At 46.9% G+C, this 20,956-nt stretch overlaps 1 protein-coding gene across 1 annotated transcript in view; it reads left to right on the top strand.

The window, feature by feature from the left end:
• Nucleotides 1-20,956, top strand: part of GRK4 (G protein-coupled receptor kinase 4) — a 429,001-nt gene that overhangs the window by 403,704 nt on the left and 4,341 nt on the right. The window contains exon 15 of the mRNA XM_086964159.1: nucleotides 9,853-9,984. Coding sequence (XP_086820285.1) covers nucleotides 9,853-9,984 — 132 coding nt within the window. The remainder of the gene's footprint in view (nucleotides 1-9,852; nucleotides 9,985-20,956) is intronic.

Below are 20,956 nucleotides of genomic sequence, written 5' to 3'. Positions count from 1 at the left end.
GACTTTACTCTTAACAAGAATGGAGCGCCAAATATTAACTGTGTCTCGTACCGTCTTGAACTTTACACGTTTAAAGAAATTGGGGGCATTTAGTCTGTAAAGAAACATATTTGCATCCACTCCTAACAAAAATCTGTGAAAATATAAACATTTATCGGGGATCAACAAACTACGAAAGCGGGTCAAAAAAGCAGACCAATAATAAAGTTTAATATCCGGAAGACCCAGTCCTACTTGATTAAAAGTAGGTAATTTATGCCGTTTCTTAAATAGCATAGCAGTCTCCTTTAACCACATCAATGCTTAGGAAATTCATCGTCAATGCTGAATTTTTTAAAATCCCATTGTTCATGACGAGCTCAGCTCGTCATGAGTGTATGGAGGTGTACATCATGACGAGGCACATTCCTGATAGGAATCCATTTGTTTTCCTCAGATACACAAAATGGCTGCTCTAGAGCCACAGTACGGTGGCTGCTAGTGACCAAGATATACCTCAAAAGTGCAAAGGCATTGGCACAGTCAGAGAAGGTTCTAGAACCTTCTGGCTCGTGCCAGCACCCCAGGGCACTGGCTATAAAAGGCCCAGTCCCTGGCGGGCATTTTAGAAAGAAGAAAAGAAGAAGGAGATTCCCGACTTGACACCAGATTGACACCTGACCTGTTGACCCCCTGAGGTGGCTGGTAGCGTAGGCAGTAGAGTAGCACAGGTTGCTGGCGTTGTTTCTGACTGGCGTTCCAGTCAGCTGCGTGAGTGGTGACCTTGCGCCTACAGCGCCTGCCCAGCAAGTGCCTCATTGCCCCAAAGACTGTGGCCATACTTGTAGTGCCTCCCCGCCCCCCCCGGTGGTGATATCGTGACTGATACTGCGTGTCGCGAGGCGAGAGCAAGTTCGCCGCGACCGCGATCTGCAGAAGTGCCCCCTTCGCGACAGGCGCCTCCAGGGGGGAGCTCGGACGTCTCCGAGCCCCACCGCAGTAGAGCGCTTCTTGTGCGGACTGAAGGTGAGGTGGTGCGCCGGGGCGGGGAAAGGCCGGCCTTCATTGGGCAAGACTAGCGTCTCTGCCCCTTCCCCAGTGAGCCGGAAGCTGTAGCTGTGGGCGGGATCCACCCCGTATGAGGAAGTCGGAGGGAGGACGTGGAGCCCTGAAAACCCTGTCGCTGGCGTGAGAAGTGCTGTGCCCTGACTGAATCGCTTACCGATTGCAGCCGATGCGAGGTGGGCCTGTTTCTTCAGGTGGGGTGCAGCGTTGCGAAGGAACTGTGAACCGGCATTCATTTGACTGAGCGCGAAGGTTGTGTGACCCCTCCGGCAGCCCGTTCGTCAGTCTAAAGACTTTGAACTGGTGCTGCCTGTGTGCTAGCGGTGTCAAAGCCTGTAGGCGCGCATAGACTCCACCGGCAAGCAGAGATCTCATCCCGGTGGCAGCGGAGTGCAAATGCTGTATTCACTGTGTTTCCTTGCCTTTTAGATACACGCGCATTACTCCCTGAGTGAACCCTAAAGAGTCTAAAGCTTATTTTGTGCCTAGGGAAGCCCGTACACGTTATCCTTGAAACCAATGTGAACTGTAAGAGTTATCTTTCCAAGCTGAAACGTATTGCAAGTGTAATCTTCCTAAAGCATTTAATTGGTGGCAACGATACCAGAATGAACATGTGGTTATTTATTTAAATGAACCAGTATTTATTCTGCTATATAAAAGTGATATTTAATTGTGATATTTATTCCTGATATTTATTCTTTTTATCTTGCTATTTATTCCTGAAGATCTATTTACAGTATTTATTTCAGTAACTGAATCCCAGAGATTTGTGACTAAAGAATTGTGAATGTGCTTTCCCAACTGAACCCTATTTACATTAGAGAACTTTTACATAAAGGAATCGTATTTTTCTACAGCAGTGGTGTGGTGTCCTTCTTTTTGGTGTGACTGCGCAGGGCGTTATTATTGGGTCAGAGCCGGCTTAACACTAAAGCCTTCACTTGCCTTGTCACTTGAGCCAAGCTACCCCCCTTTGTGCTGGGCTTGCCCATCGCAGGTCCAACAGTTGTTTAACCCCATGATGCCTTTTTTACCCCAAAAGAAACCACCACCCGTCCCACCCCTGCATAACAGCACACTACCCCACCCCTTCCCAATCCTATAGCTACCTGCAGGTCCCCCCATTGAACCAGCTGCCGCTGTACTGGCAGCCAAAGAACGGAGTCAGCCGCCCGAGGATCCGGGCATTCAAATATAATCTCAAATATACAAGACCACGTATAACAGCCTATGATACTTTATACTGCCTTCTAGCCCATTATGTCAAAGACAGAAAAGAAAAAGAAAATATTAAGTCCCTAAATAAACACCCATATTCCACATGTAGATATCATGCCCATCACCTGTTTTAACATTATTGAAAAAAAACAAAAAATATAGAAAAGAGCATTATTCAATGTCCATTTTTTTCCAATTTCCAATTAGCCAAGGCTCGTTCCACCTCGTTCTCTTCCAAGAAATAATATATGCGGCCATTCTTTAGAACTTTCAGTTTAGCTGGTTCTTGCAGGAAAGCCTGGCCACCCAGCTCCTTTATCGGATCAATATACTGTTTCAATTTCCAGCGTCGCTCCATGGAAAGTTTACTTAGGTCAGATCTTACAAAAAAAGTAGTTAAGTCAATGGTGACTGGAGTATTTGGTCTCCCTTTTAATGAAATTGCCTGACGAAGCAGAAAATTACCAATACAAATCAGAATTGGGCGGGGATATTTGCTGCCCTTGTTCTTTTGAAACAGTGGGAGCCGGTGGGCACATTGTATCTGTGAGTCCCAATCCCAGTCTGATAATTCAGGAAATGCTTTCTGAAATAGTCGGACGATAAATGCTCTAGAGTCAGCTCCCTCAGCCCCTTCCGCAATTCCAAATATACGTACGTTTTGTCTACGTTGCCGATTTTCTAAGTCTTCAAGCTTAGCTTGCATTTGACACATCTTGGCCTCATGTTTATTCACAGCTATTTCAGAACGCAGTGATTTTTCCTCCGTTAAAACACTCTTTGCTGAAGCTCTTCCACATCCTGGGAAATAGCGCCAAGTTTACAGGACATTTCCTGCAAAGAAGATTGAGTCTTGCTACTATCTTGCCTCATCTGGTGATAGTGAGACTGGGCTTCCTGTTTTTGCTCATTTAACAATGGTAAAATCATCTGAAATGATGACGACACCTCCCCTTGAAGGGTCCAGTCCACAGGCAGAAGTGTATTATTCTGAGAGGTATTCGTCAAGTATAAATCATTAGAATTCTTTAGCCCAGCTACACCAGATTCCTTTATTAATCCTGCACTCAAAGCTGTCTCAGGCACTGCCGCTGCTGCTGCTGCTAAATTTACTACAGCCTGTGAGGCGGTGGTAGAAGAGGGTGCGCTAGGGGTTGCCACAGACGCTATCGGTGCTAACATTGTTGCTAGCTGAGGAGCCCGAAGGGAAAGAAATGAGGCTTCCATTGAGGGACCCAGCACGTCAAGCCCATCCACTAATGCCATTGTAGAAGTAGGAGTAGGAGTGGAAATAGAAGTAGATTGTCCATTTTGAGTTAAAGTAATTACATCGGCCACCCCCTTTGCAGGACCCTCAGAACCTGTTAAATCCGTTACATCGTTAAGACCGCTAATTTGCTGGTTTTTATTTGCTGGTTTTTATAGCGCTTGAATCAACTCCAGATGGAGTATCTCTGCGCTTATGGTGCCGGCTAAACAGAAGATGTGAATTGGAGCAGATGCTAGATCTCATTTTTAAATAAGACGGTTTTCAGTTGCCTTCTGAATTTTAAGTGCTCAGTACACTGTCTTAGGGACAGAGGGAGTCTGTTCCATAATGTGGGTCCTGCAATTGACAACGCTTTATTCCCATGCCTCGCTTTCTTGGCGCGGGGCACCACTAGGAGCAGATTATTGCTTGATCTTAGTGTTCGAGATGGAATGTAGGGAATAAATTTGTTTTCAAGATATGCAGGCCCTTGTCCATGGAGACATTTGTGTATCAGGCAGGCTATCTTGAATTTTGTTCTTTGCCGGATCGAGAGCCAATGTAATTGCTCAAGGAGGGGTTTAGATGGAGTTCTTGGCGGAGCATTCAGAACTAGGCGGGCCGCTGTGTTTTGAATGACCTGGAGCTTAGCCAACACGCCTTCATTGGCAGAAAGCAGCAGGCCATTACAATAGTCGATCCGACTTAGCACGAGTGCCTGTACTAGCGTCCTCCTAAAGGAATCTGGCAGTAAAGGGAAGACCTTACGCAGCAGGCTGATGGTATGGAAACAAGAACCCGAGATGAAGTTGGAATGCTGTTTTAGTGATAGTTCTTGATCCAGACGGACCCCCAGGTTTTTCACTATCTGCTTGGGTTCTGGGGCTGCTCCCAAGTCCTGTGGCCACCAATCCGGGGCCCATAGCATCCTGGCTTCTCCAAACAGCATGACTTCCGTCTTGCTGACGTTGCACTGAAGGCAGTTGGAGGACATCCAGTGCGCCACTGCCTTCATGCCTGATGAGAAGGAGTTTCTTACTTCAGCGGAGAGGGTTTTAAAGGGGAAGAGGAGCTGGGTGTCATCAGCGTAGGATACTGGGGTAAACCCGTACCTACGCATCACTCTAGCCAGGGGTGCCACATAAATGTTGAAGAGGGTCGGGCTTAGACACGAACCCTGGGGCACCCCTTTTGATATCTCCATCTCCGCTGAACGATATGCACCCATGGTGACAGTCTGGGTGCGATCGGATAAAAAACTCCTTAGCCAGGCAAGGGCTTTGTTCTTGATGCCAGCGTTCGACAACCGCTCAGTCAAGATGGAATGTGACACGGTGTCGAACGCTGCAGACAGATCTAAAAGAACCAAGATTACTGAGATGCCCTTGTCCTGGTACATGTGCAAGTCATCAGTGACTGACAGAAGGGTGGATTCAGTGCTATGTTTGGGTCTGAAACCTGACTGAGAGTAGTCCAGAGCCCCAGCAAGTTCGATATAGCTGGAGAGATGGTGGTTGGCATGCTTCTCAGTCAGTTTCCCTAGGAAAGGTAGTAAGGAGATGGGCCTCAGATTAGCCAATTCGGTCCACGGAGTTGCAGTGTTTTTCCTGATTGGTCTAACAATGGCTCGTTTCCATTCTCTAGGGACATTGCCTGTGCTCAGAGAGAGGTTTACCATGTCTCCAATCATGGGGCAGAGTTGGTCAGCTAGAGCGGGCATTATCCTCGCTGGGATAGTATCGTCTGGGCTACCACTTTTGATCTGTGAAATCAAAGAGAGGATGTTATCAGACGAAATAGGAGGGAAGGTATCAAGAGAGTAAGTATTCTGCTTCAGGTCGGCATCTATTTGGAGAGGCGCTGTATCAGTAGTGATGGTCTTGTTGGCGCAAATTATTTTCTCATAAATTTTGTCTATTTTTTCTGTAAAAAATTGAGATATTTCATTGCACAACTACTGTGACGCTACCTCAGATGTTTCACATGCTGTAGGTTTGACAAATGTTTGAAGGATTTGATAGAGGACCCTGGGTGAATTCCCTGCAGCTGTGATTTGTGCCGTAATATGGGTTTTTCGTGCTACCCGGATGGCTTTGTGGTAGATGGATAGTGAATCCCAATATTTGTTCTTGTCCTCTACCAAATGAGAAGTTCTCCACTTCTTCTCAAGCTTCCTGGCGGTTAACTTTAACGTCCTTAGATGGTCCGAGAACCAGACTTCCTGTTTTTTTGCAGGTCGGGGTTTAAATTGCTTCATGGGGGCAATTTTTTCTATCGCATCCCTAGTTGCACGTTCAAATTTTCCAAGTGCAATTTCAGCATTATCAGTGGGGAGGATGGCAAAGGGCTTGAATTTTCCCTTGAAGGAGTCAGCAGTAACTTTGTGCCATTGTCTGCGTACACTAGGTAGGGAGATAGTGCTTGCAGGGGTAGAGTTAGAATACGGGGTGTAGAATTCCATTATGAAGTGATCAGTCCAGTTAACCTGAAATCCAGGTAGACATGAAACTGACAGGAAACTAGATAAAATCAGGTCAAGAGTGTGTCCAGCCTGATGGGTGGGCCCAGAATTTCGTTTTATAAGTCCTAGTAAGGATAAATCTGTTAGTAAGGTCTGTGCCTCATTACAATCCAGCCTTTCGCTGTGTACATTAAAATCCCCTACTAGTATGAAGTTGCTTTCATTATTTATATGAGGGGCCAGTAGCTCAATCAGCCTATTGGAGAAATTTGTGCAGGGCCCCGGAGGACGGTATACTAGGGCACCTTTTTGACTTTCTTTGGGGGACCATACGATTTTAAAAATTAGTAGTTCAATTTCAGGGGTACTCAGCTCAGCTAATATCCCCTGATGCAGCAGCTGACTCAATAGGGCTATTTCCTGAAAGTCTCATGGCCATAGATTTGACACCACCTTTAGCTTGTACCCATTTTCTAATAGGACTATTTTCTGCTATCACCTTTATAGTAGTGGGTTTAGGTTTATTTATAACTTTCTTAACCTTATTCTTGATCTTGCCTCTCCCCTAATACTAATAGCTTTATCTTTAGCTGAAAGTGAGGGTACATTATTGCCCTGGTCAGAAAAGTCACAGTACTCCTCATCAGTTTCTGCACCCTCCGTATGTTCCAAGTATTCCGCCCCTAAAGTCTCCTTTATTTCTTTTATCCCCTCTATTTCACTACTTAACTCCGCTTCAACCAGCGCCTCAGCTGTTAATGCCAATGTGGATATAGCCTGTGTAGATTGTATAGCATTCAAACTAATATTTTCCACAGGTTGTATCTCCGATTGAGACTGGATATTACTGATAGTTACTGTTGGGAATATAGGTTGAGTGGCCATGGCAAGAGTACTGGTATCTACCATAGTTTGTATGTCAATATCAGTGTCAGCCCTTGAGGCACAGTCACTTAATATGTTATTCCCATTCATAACATCGTTAGCATTGTTTACCTTAGCTTCCAAAGCAGTATTCACTTCCTGACTCTTCCTGCTAGCTACAATGTTACTCCCTGCTCCGGAGGAATCGATTAAATCTGAAGACATCAGTGGATTAGCCTCCGTTAGTAGCAACATAGTATTATCAGATGTTAAATTGGATTTAGCAGTATTGGGAAGACGGGGGAGCGGCTTACCGGCGGTTAGACAACCCCCCAATCTCTCCGCCAGTTTCTCTTGCCTACCAGTGATTTTCTTCCCTGCGTCCGTAATCACCTCAGGTAATGCCGTTTGAAGTTCCAGATACGTTGCTGCACTAACGACCTTCCCGGCAAGAGCTAAATCCGTGGCACTAGTTGTCAATGTTTGTTTAGCGACCGTCGTCGTCCGAGTGCTCCGTCCTTGAGGTTTTGGCACCATCACCCTGCACTCCCTTACCGCTGTGACCATTGGTGAGCTAGAGCGCTGATGAGCCTGCAGACCAAACCAGCTGATTGCCACCCAGCCCTTCGATGTTACAGGGATGAGGCGTGGCAACTGTATGGAGCAAAGTAACCCCCTCACCCGGCTCTCAATCAGCCAGAGTCACAGCATCCGCCCTGGCTCCGGTTCTGCTTCGGTTCTGCTCAGCCTCCCACTGACGAAACCACAAGTAAGCCGCACAGAACCCAATCCGCAGGGCGTTCCGTAGTCTGCTCGCAGTCTCTGCTCAGCCGTACCAACCCAATCCAAACGGCGTAATCGCAGTCAGCTCTGCCTCCCGGCGTTGCAGTAGATAAGCCGCTCTAGCCCAACACCGTCTGGTTTAAATTAAATTTCGCCGGCAATGTAGTGCAAAATCGCCCGGATTCTGAGCTAAATAACTAGAATCGGTTAAATCAGCAAGAAACGTGGTCCGCCATAACCACAGCCCGGACCCTCAGCAAGCGTTCCTCCGCACTGGCGGTGTCAATCCGCCATCGTGGACCAAAACAAAAAAAAAAAAAGGAAAAGGGGCAATTGGATCTCATCTCCTGGTATGCCAAACAACTCTTCTTGAGTCCCGCAGAAAGCTTGCTCTTTGAAAAAAAAACACTCTAGGTGCGCTAGACAAATACATCAGTTCAGTGCCAGGATACACACCCATATTGGGTCATTGTTCTTACCATCTTACATTAATTAGATAAAGCCAAGATCCAGCATCTATTGAAAGCATGAATCATCTAAGAATAACCTACCAATAGTTTCATTGCTCAACGTTTCGCTCAGCCATCAATCTGTAACTGTTTCTCACAATTTGCTGCTGCCTTGGGCCTCCTGTTGCTCACTGAAGTGCAGCCTCCTCCTTCTTACCTGACCACTTTCTTCTAGTACCATTTTTGTGGTGGTGCTACATCTGTAGGGTTGACATGTATTTTTCTGGACTAAATTAGCAGATTAAACAGAAACATCTTAAGTGATGCATTAGCTAGGCACATGCCCATGGCCTCAGACTTTTAAGGATCCTGTTGTTACCGTTAACAGTAACTACACATTGCCTGACCTATTTTTGACTCAAGCGTGCACAGTGCTGAATCCAGTGATGCATGCTTAACATGAGAGCCTTCTACTCCAAACCTTTTTGCCCATATTGTCTCTCAAAGAGATAATGAGCTCCTGCACTGTGCTGCAGACATGGCAGTGAAGAGACAAAAAATACAAAAAGTGTAGAAGAAGAAAAATGAAGTTGTAAACCTATAGTTGCCCTTATGTAGCAATGAAATATTTGTCCAAATGTAACTTTCCTTTGATGTTCATTGTCTGGAATTAATATTTTGAAGGGATGCAGTGGGCATTTATTACTTTTCTAAAAACAGTGTAGATCGGGAGTCAGAGCCGCCAGGAAAGCACAGCCTGAAATCTATGGGACTTTATTTCATTGAAACAAGATGAACATTATTCTGGGTAAGAGATAAAGAGGTTGAGAAAAGAGAGATAGCAGGAACTGCCAAGGAAACAGTGCTGGGAAGAAAAATGCAAGGTGCAGTTTCTGTGGGCAAAAGGGGAAGTAACAAAAACCTGTGAGAAGATTGTAAAAAAAGGAAAGGAAATACAGGGACGTAATTAGTGTGGACAGCAAGGAGAACAGGACCTAATAATAAAGGAGCGAAACGGAGAAAGGGCTTGCTGAGGCCAAAGTGTTCTCTGGATCAAGTACCTAATGGGCAGGGCCAAAAGGCATGCTGTTGTCGACCATCAAATTACTGTAGACTTTCCTTTTCCATTTGCATTGAATTAGACCGGGTACAGACTCTTGCAGCTTCAGTGTTTGTTACCTGATGATTCAGAATTTAAGAAGTTGGAGTTTAAAGTGGCGAGTTGATTCCCCCTACTTACTTAGTGTTGTAGTTGTATAACATGTTGGCAATCACTAATAAAAAGGACTTCCTCTTTATTGAAAGGCCTGGTTATTCAACATGACAGGCTGAAGCTAAATGCATTCGGCTTTGTGTATGTTCTGTTGTTTGTGTGGTGTTTTCCAGTGACATTTGTCCTAATTATGAATACGTTCAACTTCTAGGCAGACCAAGAAGCTGAGGCATAGTGAAATAAAATAATGTGCTGAAAATCATACAAATAAATCAAGTGCTTAAAAAGATTTAAAACCCAGGTCTACAGTTTCCACAGTTAATTACAAGTTTACAATTTTCTTTTTAAAGTCTGATATCTTTATCATCCTTTTTTAAGTTTAATATCTCTTCCCTTTACATGGTATTTGGTAAACACATTTATAGTCATTGTAAGAAAATGGTCAGGGATCCCTTTTAAAAAATGCACACAATGGTGAAATATGTATATAAGAGGTTCTTACGAGACAGCCGAGACTACACGTAATAAGTATTTTTCTTTTTCCCCCTTGTGCTCCTGTTACATGCAGATGATTGAAACCGACTGTTTCCAAGACATCAATATTTATGAAACCGATGGCTGCTTGGCACCAGATCTAGATGTGAGCAAACCTATCCTACGGCCAAAAAGAGGCTTCTTTCACAGACTATTCCGAAGAGGGGTAAGACCACTCATGGTGTTTGTCACAGTTATCAGATATAGACCATAAATGCTGGGATATTACTATGTTTCTGTGTTTTTGGACTGCCACTGTAAAATGGCTTTGATTTTCATTTATATCCCATATATATTTTTGTAAGTGCATCTAAGTAAATGAGACACTTTTTTAAACGGTAATGTCTTCTCAGCTACGTGTCAATAGTGGTGCGATAGACTGAAGGAGAATTGCTGTGATGCTCTTATTATCACCACATTTTCCGGATAGGGACTGTTCAAATGGATCCACCGCAAATAGAATTTTTGCATTATTTCTAAGGGAACTACAGTATTTGGGATGACTCTATTGCATAACATAGCTAGAGAGTCTTGACACTGGATTCTCAGCTAACATGCAAAGGCACAGATCGGCTTTTCAGTGTGTGGTGCAAGCAATGTGAGATGTGAGTGCTTGCCTCTGGGATTCCTATGGTCATGTTGATCTCATACACTGCATATAAGGATAAGCTCATGTTGTGGATGTTATGTACAAATATATGTAACTAGTTTATTGAGCTGGGTCTGAGACCTCTGCTCAAGGACTGTATGTATGCAGTCAAGCCATAGAAGCTTTTATTATCAGTTTTGAAATGTGCTAAATTGCTATAGAATCAGAGGTTTGGCTTCTCTTAAAGGAGGTGCCTACAACATTAGAATATGTCACTTTGCTTCAATCTCAGAGATTACCATTTACTGAGCAAATTTCAGGATCAAAGCCTGGCCACCACTTCATTGTCAGAACTGAGGGTTACACAAACAAAAGGAAGGGAATCAAAGCATAAGATGCCAGCACTAGTCTAAAAGGTCCCTATCAGTTATGGCGAACAGAAAGGTGCAAACAAAGGGCTGGGAGCACAATTCCCTATACTCCCTCAATTTAAAGGCTGATTCAACGAACCTAACCTTCAACAATTTAACAACACATAGTAGCCCAGCACACTTTAAGCTCAATTTATTACAAAGAAAGTTTGATTTCACGAACAAGCCGATGTTTTCAGTTTCAAATGTTCTTTATTGTTCAATCTTTAAAAACTTTTGACAGCATCACTTTTGAAACCGCCAACGCGTTTCGTCCCAACCAGGGACTTCTTCAGGGCTTGAACAGTCAATATAGTCAATTCTGGTTGACAAATTCTTATCAGTTCTTTGTTGACAGTTTCTTATGAATTGTTAATGGTAATAAGGTATTTCAGAAAAAGAAGTATTCTATTTGGTGACCCGTTATCGTTTCTTCATCTGGTTAAGGCATCATATTTGATAGTCGGAAGGTCAATTATACAAAATAGTAACCCGGATATGGTAGTTCGGGTCCGTAAGGAGGGTCCTTGATCGTCTCTGCTCCAACAGGAATCACCACGAACTGAGGGTTACACTTGCATTTTTTACTGTCCTTCCTTCTGCCCTCATTCCACCTGTCTCCACTTTTTATCTTCTTTGCTCCTTCCTACTCTCAGCTAATCCCTCTTCCCTTTCCACCCAACTCCTTTACCCCTTCCCTCCCACTAATGCTATTCCCTTCCCAAGTTTCCCCTTCTCCCTCTTCTTTTACTTACTCCTACTCTACCCCCCCCCACTTCTCCCCTCACTCTCATTTACCAATACCAGTTTTATGCAAGACCTTGTGGTGCATTTCTTGTTTATCACTTACCAGTTTTTGTAAGATCTTATGTCCCATTTATTGTCCACATGTAAAGCGCATCTATACCATGGGTGTCCATGTTCTATATAAATCTGCAAAATAAAGAAATACTGGCCAAGGCAGAGGCCATTCTCGCCACCTAGAAACGGTCTATGATGTCAAGCAGTATTTTTGTGAAGGTAACAAACTGCAGCCTCCATTTCAAAGACTGGTTCAGAATTGTTGATGTCCTGAAATGAACTATGTTCTATAATATTGCATGACTGAATTCAGGACAGGCACAAATGTATTTTACTTGGATCACACTGACATATTTTTTAAATACTGTGAGAAACAGTATATGGTTTCTGAATTGTAGATACACATTAGAAGCAATACCATATAAGCACACATATTTCATAAATTTACATTACGTAGATTTAAAGACATAACTTGACAGAGGAATGTGGAGGGGAAGCCAGTGTGAAGTTATGGCCAGAGCTGTCAACTTTAAATCTGGGGAACCAGGTTCGAGTCACGGCATACGACTAAGATTCTGGGTAAATCACAATCTCCCCATGCCTAAAATAATGTTTCCTTGTGTAATGTAACTGTGCTCAGGAAAATCCCTCCAAGACCTTCACTTCAACTTCACGCTATATAAAATTGTAAAAAAAAAGAATGCAGTGTAATTCACTTTGACTAGCCAGAGCAGTAGAAATACAAAACATGTTCCAGCCTGGCTGTGGCTCCATCATGTTGCATGTATACCAAGTCACCAAAATGTTTAATAAGTGTTTCTCCTTATAGCGGGTCAACATTTTTGCTGCATAAGAATGAAAAGACCATGGAGGGCTCGCTTAAATAACTGTATCATTGCTTCATCTTCTATGCTGGTCTACTTGATTGCAAGCTAAACCAGTTGTAAATGGTATAAAAACAAGCATGCATTGTTTGCAGATCTGAAAAACAACATGATGTCTTGATAGCCACGGTCCTTCTCTGGATTCCCAAGTAGGGTAGTATTTGGCGCAGACTGACTTATTGAGTGTGTGTACGTCTTAACAACATCTCACGTTCTATGACCATGGAAAAATCAAGTGTTTCCTTTTATTAATAGCTTTGTGATATTCTGACAATCTCCTTTTGTGGCCATATGTCCCAAATATTGGTCTTTCCTGCTTCTGGCTCTACAATAGAGTATGGATACTTTCATAAACCTCTTAGAATCACAGTATTTTAAGAATATAAAGCCAAAGTAGTGGTGAAGTGTTTCAACTCACCCATTCTTATTCTTTTCACAATCTCCATGCTAGTTAGTACACATAGAATTTGGACCGTTGGCTTCAAGTGGAATTTTTTGCTGTATTTTACATTTATGACAACTCTTATTCCATAGTGCTTGGCGTTGTGTGAAATGAAAGAAAACCAAATGAAGAAATATCTCAATTTTTAAAAAGTATTTTATTGATTTTCAACCCAAACATAAACCCCCATACAAGGCTCATCATCAGCAGGGGCATTTGTACTGGATACATTGCATAAAGTCATTTTCCACAGTTGAGCTTGCAGTTATGTCACAATCAGTATCTCAATAAGCTTTCCAGCCTCCACTCCTTTTACCAGTATAAACACCATTACATGTATCCCGCACACCCCACAATATAGTGGGAGCCCACCTTGGTGCTCCTTTCAGTTATTTGCCTCTTCCTCCCACCCCCGCCTAACCCCTTCTACGAGTGTGCTCTAAGTATTCTAAACCAGGATTTCCAATCATCCGCATCATACCAGGGTGTGCCAGTGTCCTGTTGCATTTGGGCTGCTTTCCAATTCCTGCCAAGTTCGACCTTGCTTCCTTTCGCCAACAGCCACCTCGAGCCTATCTATATTCTGTGTGCTCCAACGTTTTCCTGAGAGGCCTCCGAAAAGTCCGAGTCCGAGTCCGGTTCTGGTAAGTTCAGTAGTGCCACCAGGGCCTCCCATGCCTGTGCAGATTCCAACAGCAACCCTAGATCAATAAATTTGCTTGTTACCTTAGTTTGTGCTGTATGAGGAAACCCGTGCAGTATGCATGCCCCCATGTTGGGTTCCATTTGCCTATCCGTCAACCCGCATAGGACCTCAACCACCTCCTCCCAGTACGTTCCGAGCTGCGGACAACTCCACATCATATGCTGGAAGTCTGCTGCATTCAATTGACATCTGAGGCAACATGCCGAATCCACAGTAAAGTATCTATTTATCTGCTCTGGGGTTAAGTACGCCCCGTGTATGATGTAGAAATGGATATGTTGCAATCTAGCATTCCTCGTACCCTTCCAAGCCCTTTCCACTAGTTTAGCCCAAGTTGATTCAGGTATATCTTTGCCCAGGTCCACCTCCTATTTTCCTCGCAGCTGAGTCAGCGGCCGAAATCCCTCCTCTACCATTCCCCTATACAGGCACGTTACTGCCTTTACCGTCCCTGCTGCCATTACTACATATTGGCATGTCAGGGACGTTTGTGGTTCTAGCAGTCCTTCCCCCCCCAATGTTTCTGAATCGCTGTCACCAAAGCGGCGTGCAGGAAGAATTCACCCCTGGGCAAGCTGTTATCTGTTCTGCAGTGTCTGATAGGGCAAGAGAGCTCCCTCCTCATACAAGTCCCCGACCATCTGCAACCCCAGTACTTGCCACTCTGCCAGTGCCGGCCAGTATCCTCCGTGCGGGAAGGCTGTGCACATTCCAAGAGGTATCTCCGGTGCGTACGGGCGATTGCCACCTTCCCTACGCCTGTGTTACCAATTAGTCCTCAGGATCGGTTTGTTGATTGGTATGCCCACCTCTAGATCGAGCCAACGCCTGAATTGTCGTAATGGCACAGAGCATTGACAGGATCAAGCGAGGGGAAAAATAGGACAGAGCAGGGAAGGAAAGGAAGGGGACAGCAGGGAGGGAGATCTGAAAGACATAAACAGAACACACACATTAGACTAGGTGTTTATGCCTTAGAATCAACAATACACTTGTAACTACTGTAAGGAATAATACCTGTAAAGGAATATTTAAATCTTGCAGATGTGTAGAGGCAACGTAGGGGTTGATGTGGTGAAACTACAGTAACACAAAAGGCATGAACACGTGAGAAACTATTTGTCATACCATACAATGTAATATCATCATATCCAAATTCACATGAGTAGGAACATACCTAAGTATCCCTCTACTAAGCTTCACAGGGGAAGAGTGAACATACACCTCCAGAAACCCCTGTTAATGGAAGAGGTATATACAACAGTTAACACCTTTATATCACGTAATACACGTTGCCACTTCTAGATGAATAAAGGTTCAAATGAAAACAAACAAAGAGCACCCCAGGAACTCGTGGCGATTCCTTGCACCCAACTAATGCCTCTTAGCTGGGTCTGTGGAGGAATCCCAAGAATTGAAAATACCAACTTCAACTGTACATAGAGTTTTCGCAAGGCTGTTGATACACAGCAGAGAATACACCGTTGGCCGAAAATACCAACCGAGCCAATCCACTCATATACTGGTCACACAACCAAGACCCCGATAACAGCCGTTACCGTGGAATCCCAAATAAACCAAGCAACCTGGAAACAGCGATACCGCTGAGAAGCGCAGTGGTGCCAGCAACCTTACCGCACCAGGACAGCAGAGTCCTCAATCCCGACCAAGGTCTCTGACCGGAATACCCAACACCGATCCCCAGTCGCCGTCCTTCTTAAACGTTTTCATCGGAAGGACGCGACGCGCCGCTAAGGATCTCGGGAATTGTAGTTCCGGCCCAGGGCATGCCGGGAGACGTAGTTTGAATACGTCGCGGTCGTGACAGACTGCTTCTATTCCAACACGTCCTCAGCGCTTTCTCCTCATAGGTCAATGAGTCAAACCGCAACCACTGGCTCAAGATTACAAAAGACAAAACATGTTGTGGAAACCATCGGTCCTCTGGGCCATCCGACCCCCTGAACTCTCGGGCAACTGCCTGTGTGAGCCACTGCAGCTGGGCTGCCAAATAGTACAGTTCGAAGTCCAGGACTGCCCATCCCCCTTCTGCTCTAGGCCTCATCATCGTGGTCAGAGCCACCCGCCTCCTGCCGCTCCCCCACAGAAATCCCCCTACCATAGTTCTGAGCGTCCTTTACACCTGAACTGGGATCCAAATCGGCAGCGTCCAAAAATAATATAATAGTCGAGGTAGTGCCACCATTTTCAAAAGCTCTACCCTTCCTGCCCTATTCACATTTCCCTCCAAAAGATCCGCCTGCTCGTGATAAATGTTAGTTCCCAGATATGGCAGACAGCAGGGCTCCCATCTTATTCCGTTCAGCCTATTAGGAGTTCCCATTGCTCGACGCGCTGGGAACAGGTTGGTCTTCTCCCAGTTCAGGCTCAGCCCTGATGCCGCCGCAAACACCCGTAACAGCACTGTTGCTCCTGTTAAGTCCTCGCCAGCGGCTGCTAGAAACATCAGCAGGTCATCTGCATAGAGCGATATATAATGCATGTCTCCCCGCATTTCCAGCCCGGTATAATGCCTCCCTGATCTAGCTTGCGCTGCCAGGGGCTCAATCGCCAGTGTGAATAGCAGCGGAGAAAGAGAACAACCCTGTCGTGTCCCTCGTCCCACCGAGCAGGGTGCTGATACTGTCCCCCCCACCATTCGCACTTGGGCGGTCGCAGAGCTATATAGTATTTAAGACCATCTCACAAACTCCTCCCCAGTCCCATCTTACTCATAACCTGAAAGAGAAACGGCCATTCCAGACTATCAAATGCCTTCTCTATGTCCACTGAGAGAACCAAGGTAGACGGTGCCAGGTCTTGGCAGTTCTCCAGAATGCACAGTAGCCATCTCACATTAATAGACGTGTTATGCTTAGGTATGAAACCCAATTGATCTCAATCTATTAAGTGCAACATATACGGGAGTAGGCGGTACGCTAATATCCTGCTCAGGATTTTGTTATCAGTCGTCAACATTGATAGCGAGCGATATGCCTTCAATCTGTGGCTGCCCGTCCAGGCTTCACAAGGGGAATAATAATAGCCTCCCTAGTGGTCTTAGGCAGCCTCCCTGCTTTATAAGCATCCAATATATCATTTGCAGCCTCGGAACTAAGCAATCTGCATATCTGGAATAAAATTCTATAGGGAGGCCGTCCACTCCCGGTGTCTTGTTGCGGGCCATATGTTTAATCGCACTTCTAATCAGCTCCCCCTGCTCCTTGCTCAAACTCGGTAAAGCCACCTTCTCCAAATACTCCCTCATGCCATCGGGGCCCTGAGTCAGTTGGCTACTGTAGAGTCCAGTATAATACTCTAGGAGCAAACTGTTTATTCTCAACTGTGTGTTCACCATCTCCCCTGAGGGTGCTACCAGGACCAATATTGGCACTCCCCGGGGAATTGGATTAGCCAACCACACCAGCAGTGCACTCGATTTGTCCCCCTCTGCGTGCATCCTTGCTCTGTAACTCTTATATTCAAAGGAGCAAAGTCTCCCCACCTGAGCTGCTACTGCTTCTCTAGCTTCCGAGACCTCAGTCTGCGCCCCCGGGTTCCCTGGTCTGTCCTTCTCCGCATCCTGCAACCGGCCTTCCGCTTTCTCTAGGTCAGTCACAATCGTTTTCCGTACCCCCGTCATCTTGGTAATACATACACCCCTGGTCACAACCTTAAACCCATCCCACTCAACTACCGCTGACGTCACCGTCCCCTCATTCTCCTCAAAGTATTGTGCAATACCTGTCCCCAGTTCCTCACTAAAGACTGGATCATCCAGTGCTTCCTGTCTGAGCTGCCAGGTCGGTATATCCGCCCTCTCTCGACTCCACCGTATCCGCACTAGCAACGGGTTATAATCTGATATTGTTCTCTCCAGATGCTCGCTACCCGTCACCTTGGAATGAACCTCAGGTGCGCATAATATTTCATCAAACCACACATGCAGGTCGTGGAGGCCGGAGTAATAAGAATAATCCCTCTCTTTCAGATGCTGGGCTCGCCACATGTCAATCAGCCCCCAGTTCGTTTGGCAGGCGATTCTCGCCTTAGAGATCCTATGCACTGCGGCACCAGATAGTGGGGGGCGGGACCTGTCTCGCTCCACATCTGTTATTGAGTTAAAGTCTCCCCCCATTATTGTTGCAGTAGTTAAATATGACGCCAGGTTCCCCGACAACCTCTCAAAAAAGGAAGTTTGGTCTACATTGGGTGCATACACACTGCATAATGTTACGTCCACTCCATTGAGCCGCCCCATTACCGCTACGAATCTCCCCTCTGGGTCAACCAAGTGCTGTATTGGTTGAAATGGGACCCCCGCTCTAACCCACACCAAGGCTCCCCTGGCAAACGCTGAGTAGGTCATGTAAAATAATTGCCCCTGCCATCTCTTTTTCAGAGCCACTCCCTCAGTTCGGCTAAGATACGTTTCTTGAAAGAGAGCTATATGCACCCCTCATCGTACCAGGTATGCATGCACCTTGCATCGCCTTTGAATTGTATGAAGCCCCCGAACATTCCAGGTAATACACTTCAAATTATGTAACGTCCCCATTGGTCAAACATTGCCCCTTTCGCACCCACCCCACATCTAAGAGCACACCGGTATTATTAACTTCCCCAAACCTCCTCCCAACCCCTCCCCAACTCCCTCCCCCCGAACAGGCGCTACATTAGAACCCATCCAAACTATTGCTCAAATATCCCCACAATGCTCCTAAGGAGCAACACCCGCAAAAACCTACGGGAGGTAAGTCCTAAGCTTCAGAGAGTTGGACAGCTAGTTGCCCGCTTTCCTGCGCCCAACCCCCTTATTACTGATCCAGCCCCTTTCGGAGCTGTGTATCTGCAAGAACTCTTCTACATATGTTCCACAGGCCCCACCTACTCCTTATCTCTGAATAGTCAGCAATCAGCCAGCCAAGTCCATGGTTAGCCCCCCTCCCTGAACCCCCCTCATTTAATACTCGGTTCGTGTCCAGCCAGAGTCTACGTCACCCATCTACGATCTTGTCCGAAGTCCCTGCTGTCACATGGGATAGCATCTGGCTTCCGGCATCCGATTGTTCATTATCCTCTTCCAAGTACCCCCTTCTGATTCCGTCCCTTCTGGATGTGAGCCTCCTACGGCATGCGATAGAGCCGTGGCGACCTGCAAAGCGGCTGCTCGCTCCTTCTCAGTTTGGAACTCCGTTGGCCTCTGGGCCGCTGGGTGACGACGCCAGTTGCGCCTCAGTCTGCGCGGCCGAGGTCCCATCGTGCCTGCATTCACACCACTGCCCGCTTCTCCAATTCCTGCTTTATACATCTCCAACCAATCCCAGGCCTCCTCAGGGCTATCGTGGAACGACGTCTTGTCATCCAGCGTTATCTTCAGGCACGCCGGAAACATCAGAGAGTATTAAATGCGCTTGTCTCGAAGTGCCCTTTTGACTGCCACGACCGACACTCTGCGGTGCTGGACCTCAAGCGTGTAATCCGGAAACAGTGTCACCTTGCTGTTGTCCACTGTGTATGGGCCCGCCATCATAGCCTGGTTCAGCAGGAGATCTCTATCCTTGTAGTGAAACAGCCTGGCCACCACCGGCCTTGGCGGTCTCCTGGTGGCCAGCGGCTTGGCCGGCACTCTGTGGGCTCTCTACAAAGTGAAGAAGGACGTCAGTCCCGCTGGCGCAAAGGTCCCCTTTAGCCATTCTTCCAGGTACTCTACCATGTTGGGTCCTTCCACCCCTTCAGGCAGTCCCACCACCCGGATGTTGTTTCTTCGATTCCTCCCTTCTACATCCTCCGCCCGCCTCTCCAGGGTCTGCAGCCTATTTGAAAATCGGCCATCTGCGCTGCCATCGACTTTTGAGCTGGTTCCAGGACCTCTATGGCTCCTTTCATTTGTTTCACCCTGTCAGCCAATTTGGCCTGGTCCGCCCAGAGCAGTCCTAGACTTTGCATCACTTGCCCGATGTCCTTTTGCAAGGCTTCCCTAGTGTCTGTTATGGCTTGCAGTATTTGATCAACTTGGTGTTGGAGCATCCTCTCTGGGCGCTGTTGCAATCCCTCTTGCACCTCTGTGGCAGCTGTGTCATCCTCCTGTTTCGCTGGTGCCCCCGCTTGCTTCCCTCTTGGCTTCCCCATGGTCCTGCAGGTCCTGAGAACCTTTATATTGTCGGGTTCTCTCTGTGATTCACCTCCTCTCCGCCGCTGCCCACCTTGTTTCCGTGCCCCAGGCAGTCCAACAGCCCCCACTGCACCGTTCTTCCCTTTCCTACAGACGTACACACCCCGTCAGGATCGTCTTCCAGGCCCGGTCAGGTCCGGTCAGGCCTTCCCCCCTCCAGGAGGACCACTCTCCGGCAGGATATCAAAGGCTCTCTTCCAACCAAGGGGCCCATTCCAGGCCAGCAGTCTTCAGCCGCGGCGCCCTCCCCGTCTTCCTAGAGCATCGCCCCACTTCAGAGCTCCCTCCTGCCAAGCTTGCAGCCCAGATTCCGATTAACGCCAACTTCGTTATTGCTCCACCTGCCAGTTCCACCAGCTCCACCGCCTCATAGCATCATTGCCCTGGGCGCCTCTCACTGAAGTCGCCCTCCAGTATCTCCAGCCGTCTCCACTCCCAGCTCCCCATGTTCACTTCGCCCTGCCAGGCCCACCAACTGAGCAGGCGTCGTCTCCTACTCAGTCCTCCAAGCTTAATAGCACCACCTGTTATCTCCTCAAGTGGTGGGGGTCACCCAACATGCCCATCCAGCCCCACATGGTCGTCAACTCCCTGCAGCCATGCCTGCACCTCCCACTGGTGTCGTATCGTTCTCCAGTGGTCCACCGGTCCCCCATCAATTATTAGAATCAGTCAGACCGACTATCTCATCCTCCTCACTGGGATACTGGCAACTCCCAAGTAGCTCCCTTCCCGGTCCGTCTCTCTCCTCTAGCTCTCCTCAGCTGTTTTCCTCCATCGCTTCACGTAGTGCATGCAGCCCCAGTGCTCCGAGTCCCTTTCAGCTCTGCTGGTCTCTGCCGTGAGCCTCAGCAACAGCCTCTCCTTGTGGCTATCAGTGTCATTGAGCAGGCCCCCTCAGTAATTTGCTCCAGCGGTTCTGCTCATTGCCAGCTCCAGCCCACAGCTCCCAGCAGGTATCTCAGACCAGCTTTCTCCTCCTCCTCAGGGGTCGCCTCAGGCCAGCCAGAGCAGCTTCAGCGCTTCCAGCGCGGCGATCCGGCCTTCAGCGGGAGCTACCAGCCCCCAGAGCGCTCACTCATACCTGTGAGCCTCCTCGAGGCTCCAGCTTTCTTTCCTGGGCAGGGGGGG

The sequence above is a fragment of the Lissotriton vulgaris genome, chromosome 3_2 (assembly GCF_964263255.1).
Source record: "Lissotriton vulgaris chromosome 3_2, aLisVul1.2, whole genome shotgun sequence".
Classification (NCBI taxonomy): domain Eukaryota; kingdom Metazoa; phylum Chordata; class Amphibia; order Caudata; family Salamandridae; genus Lissotriton; species Lissotriton vulgaris.
This window is presented reverse-complemented; position numbering and strand designations above follow the sequence as displayed.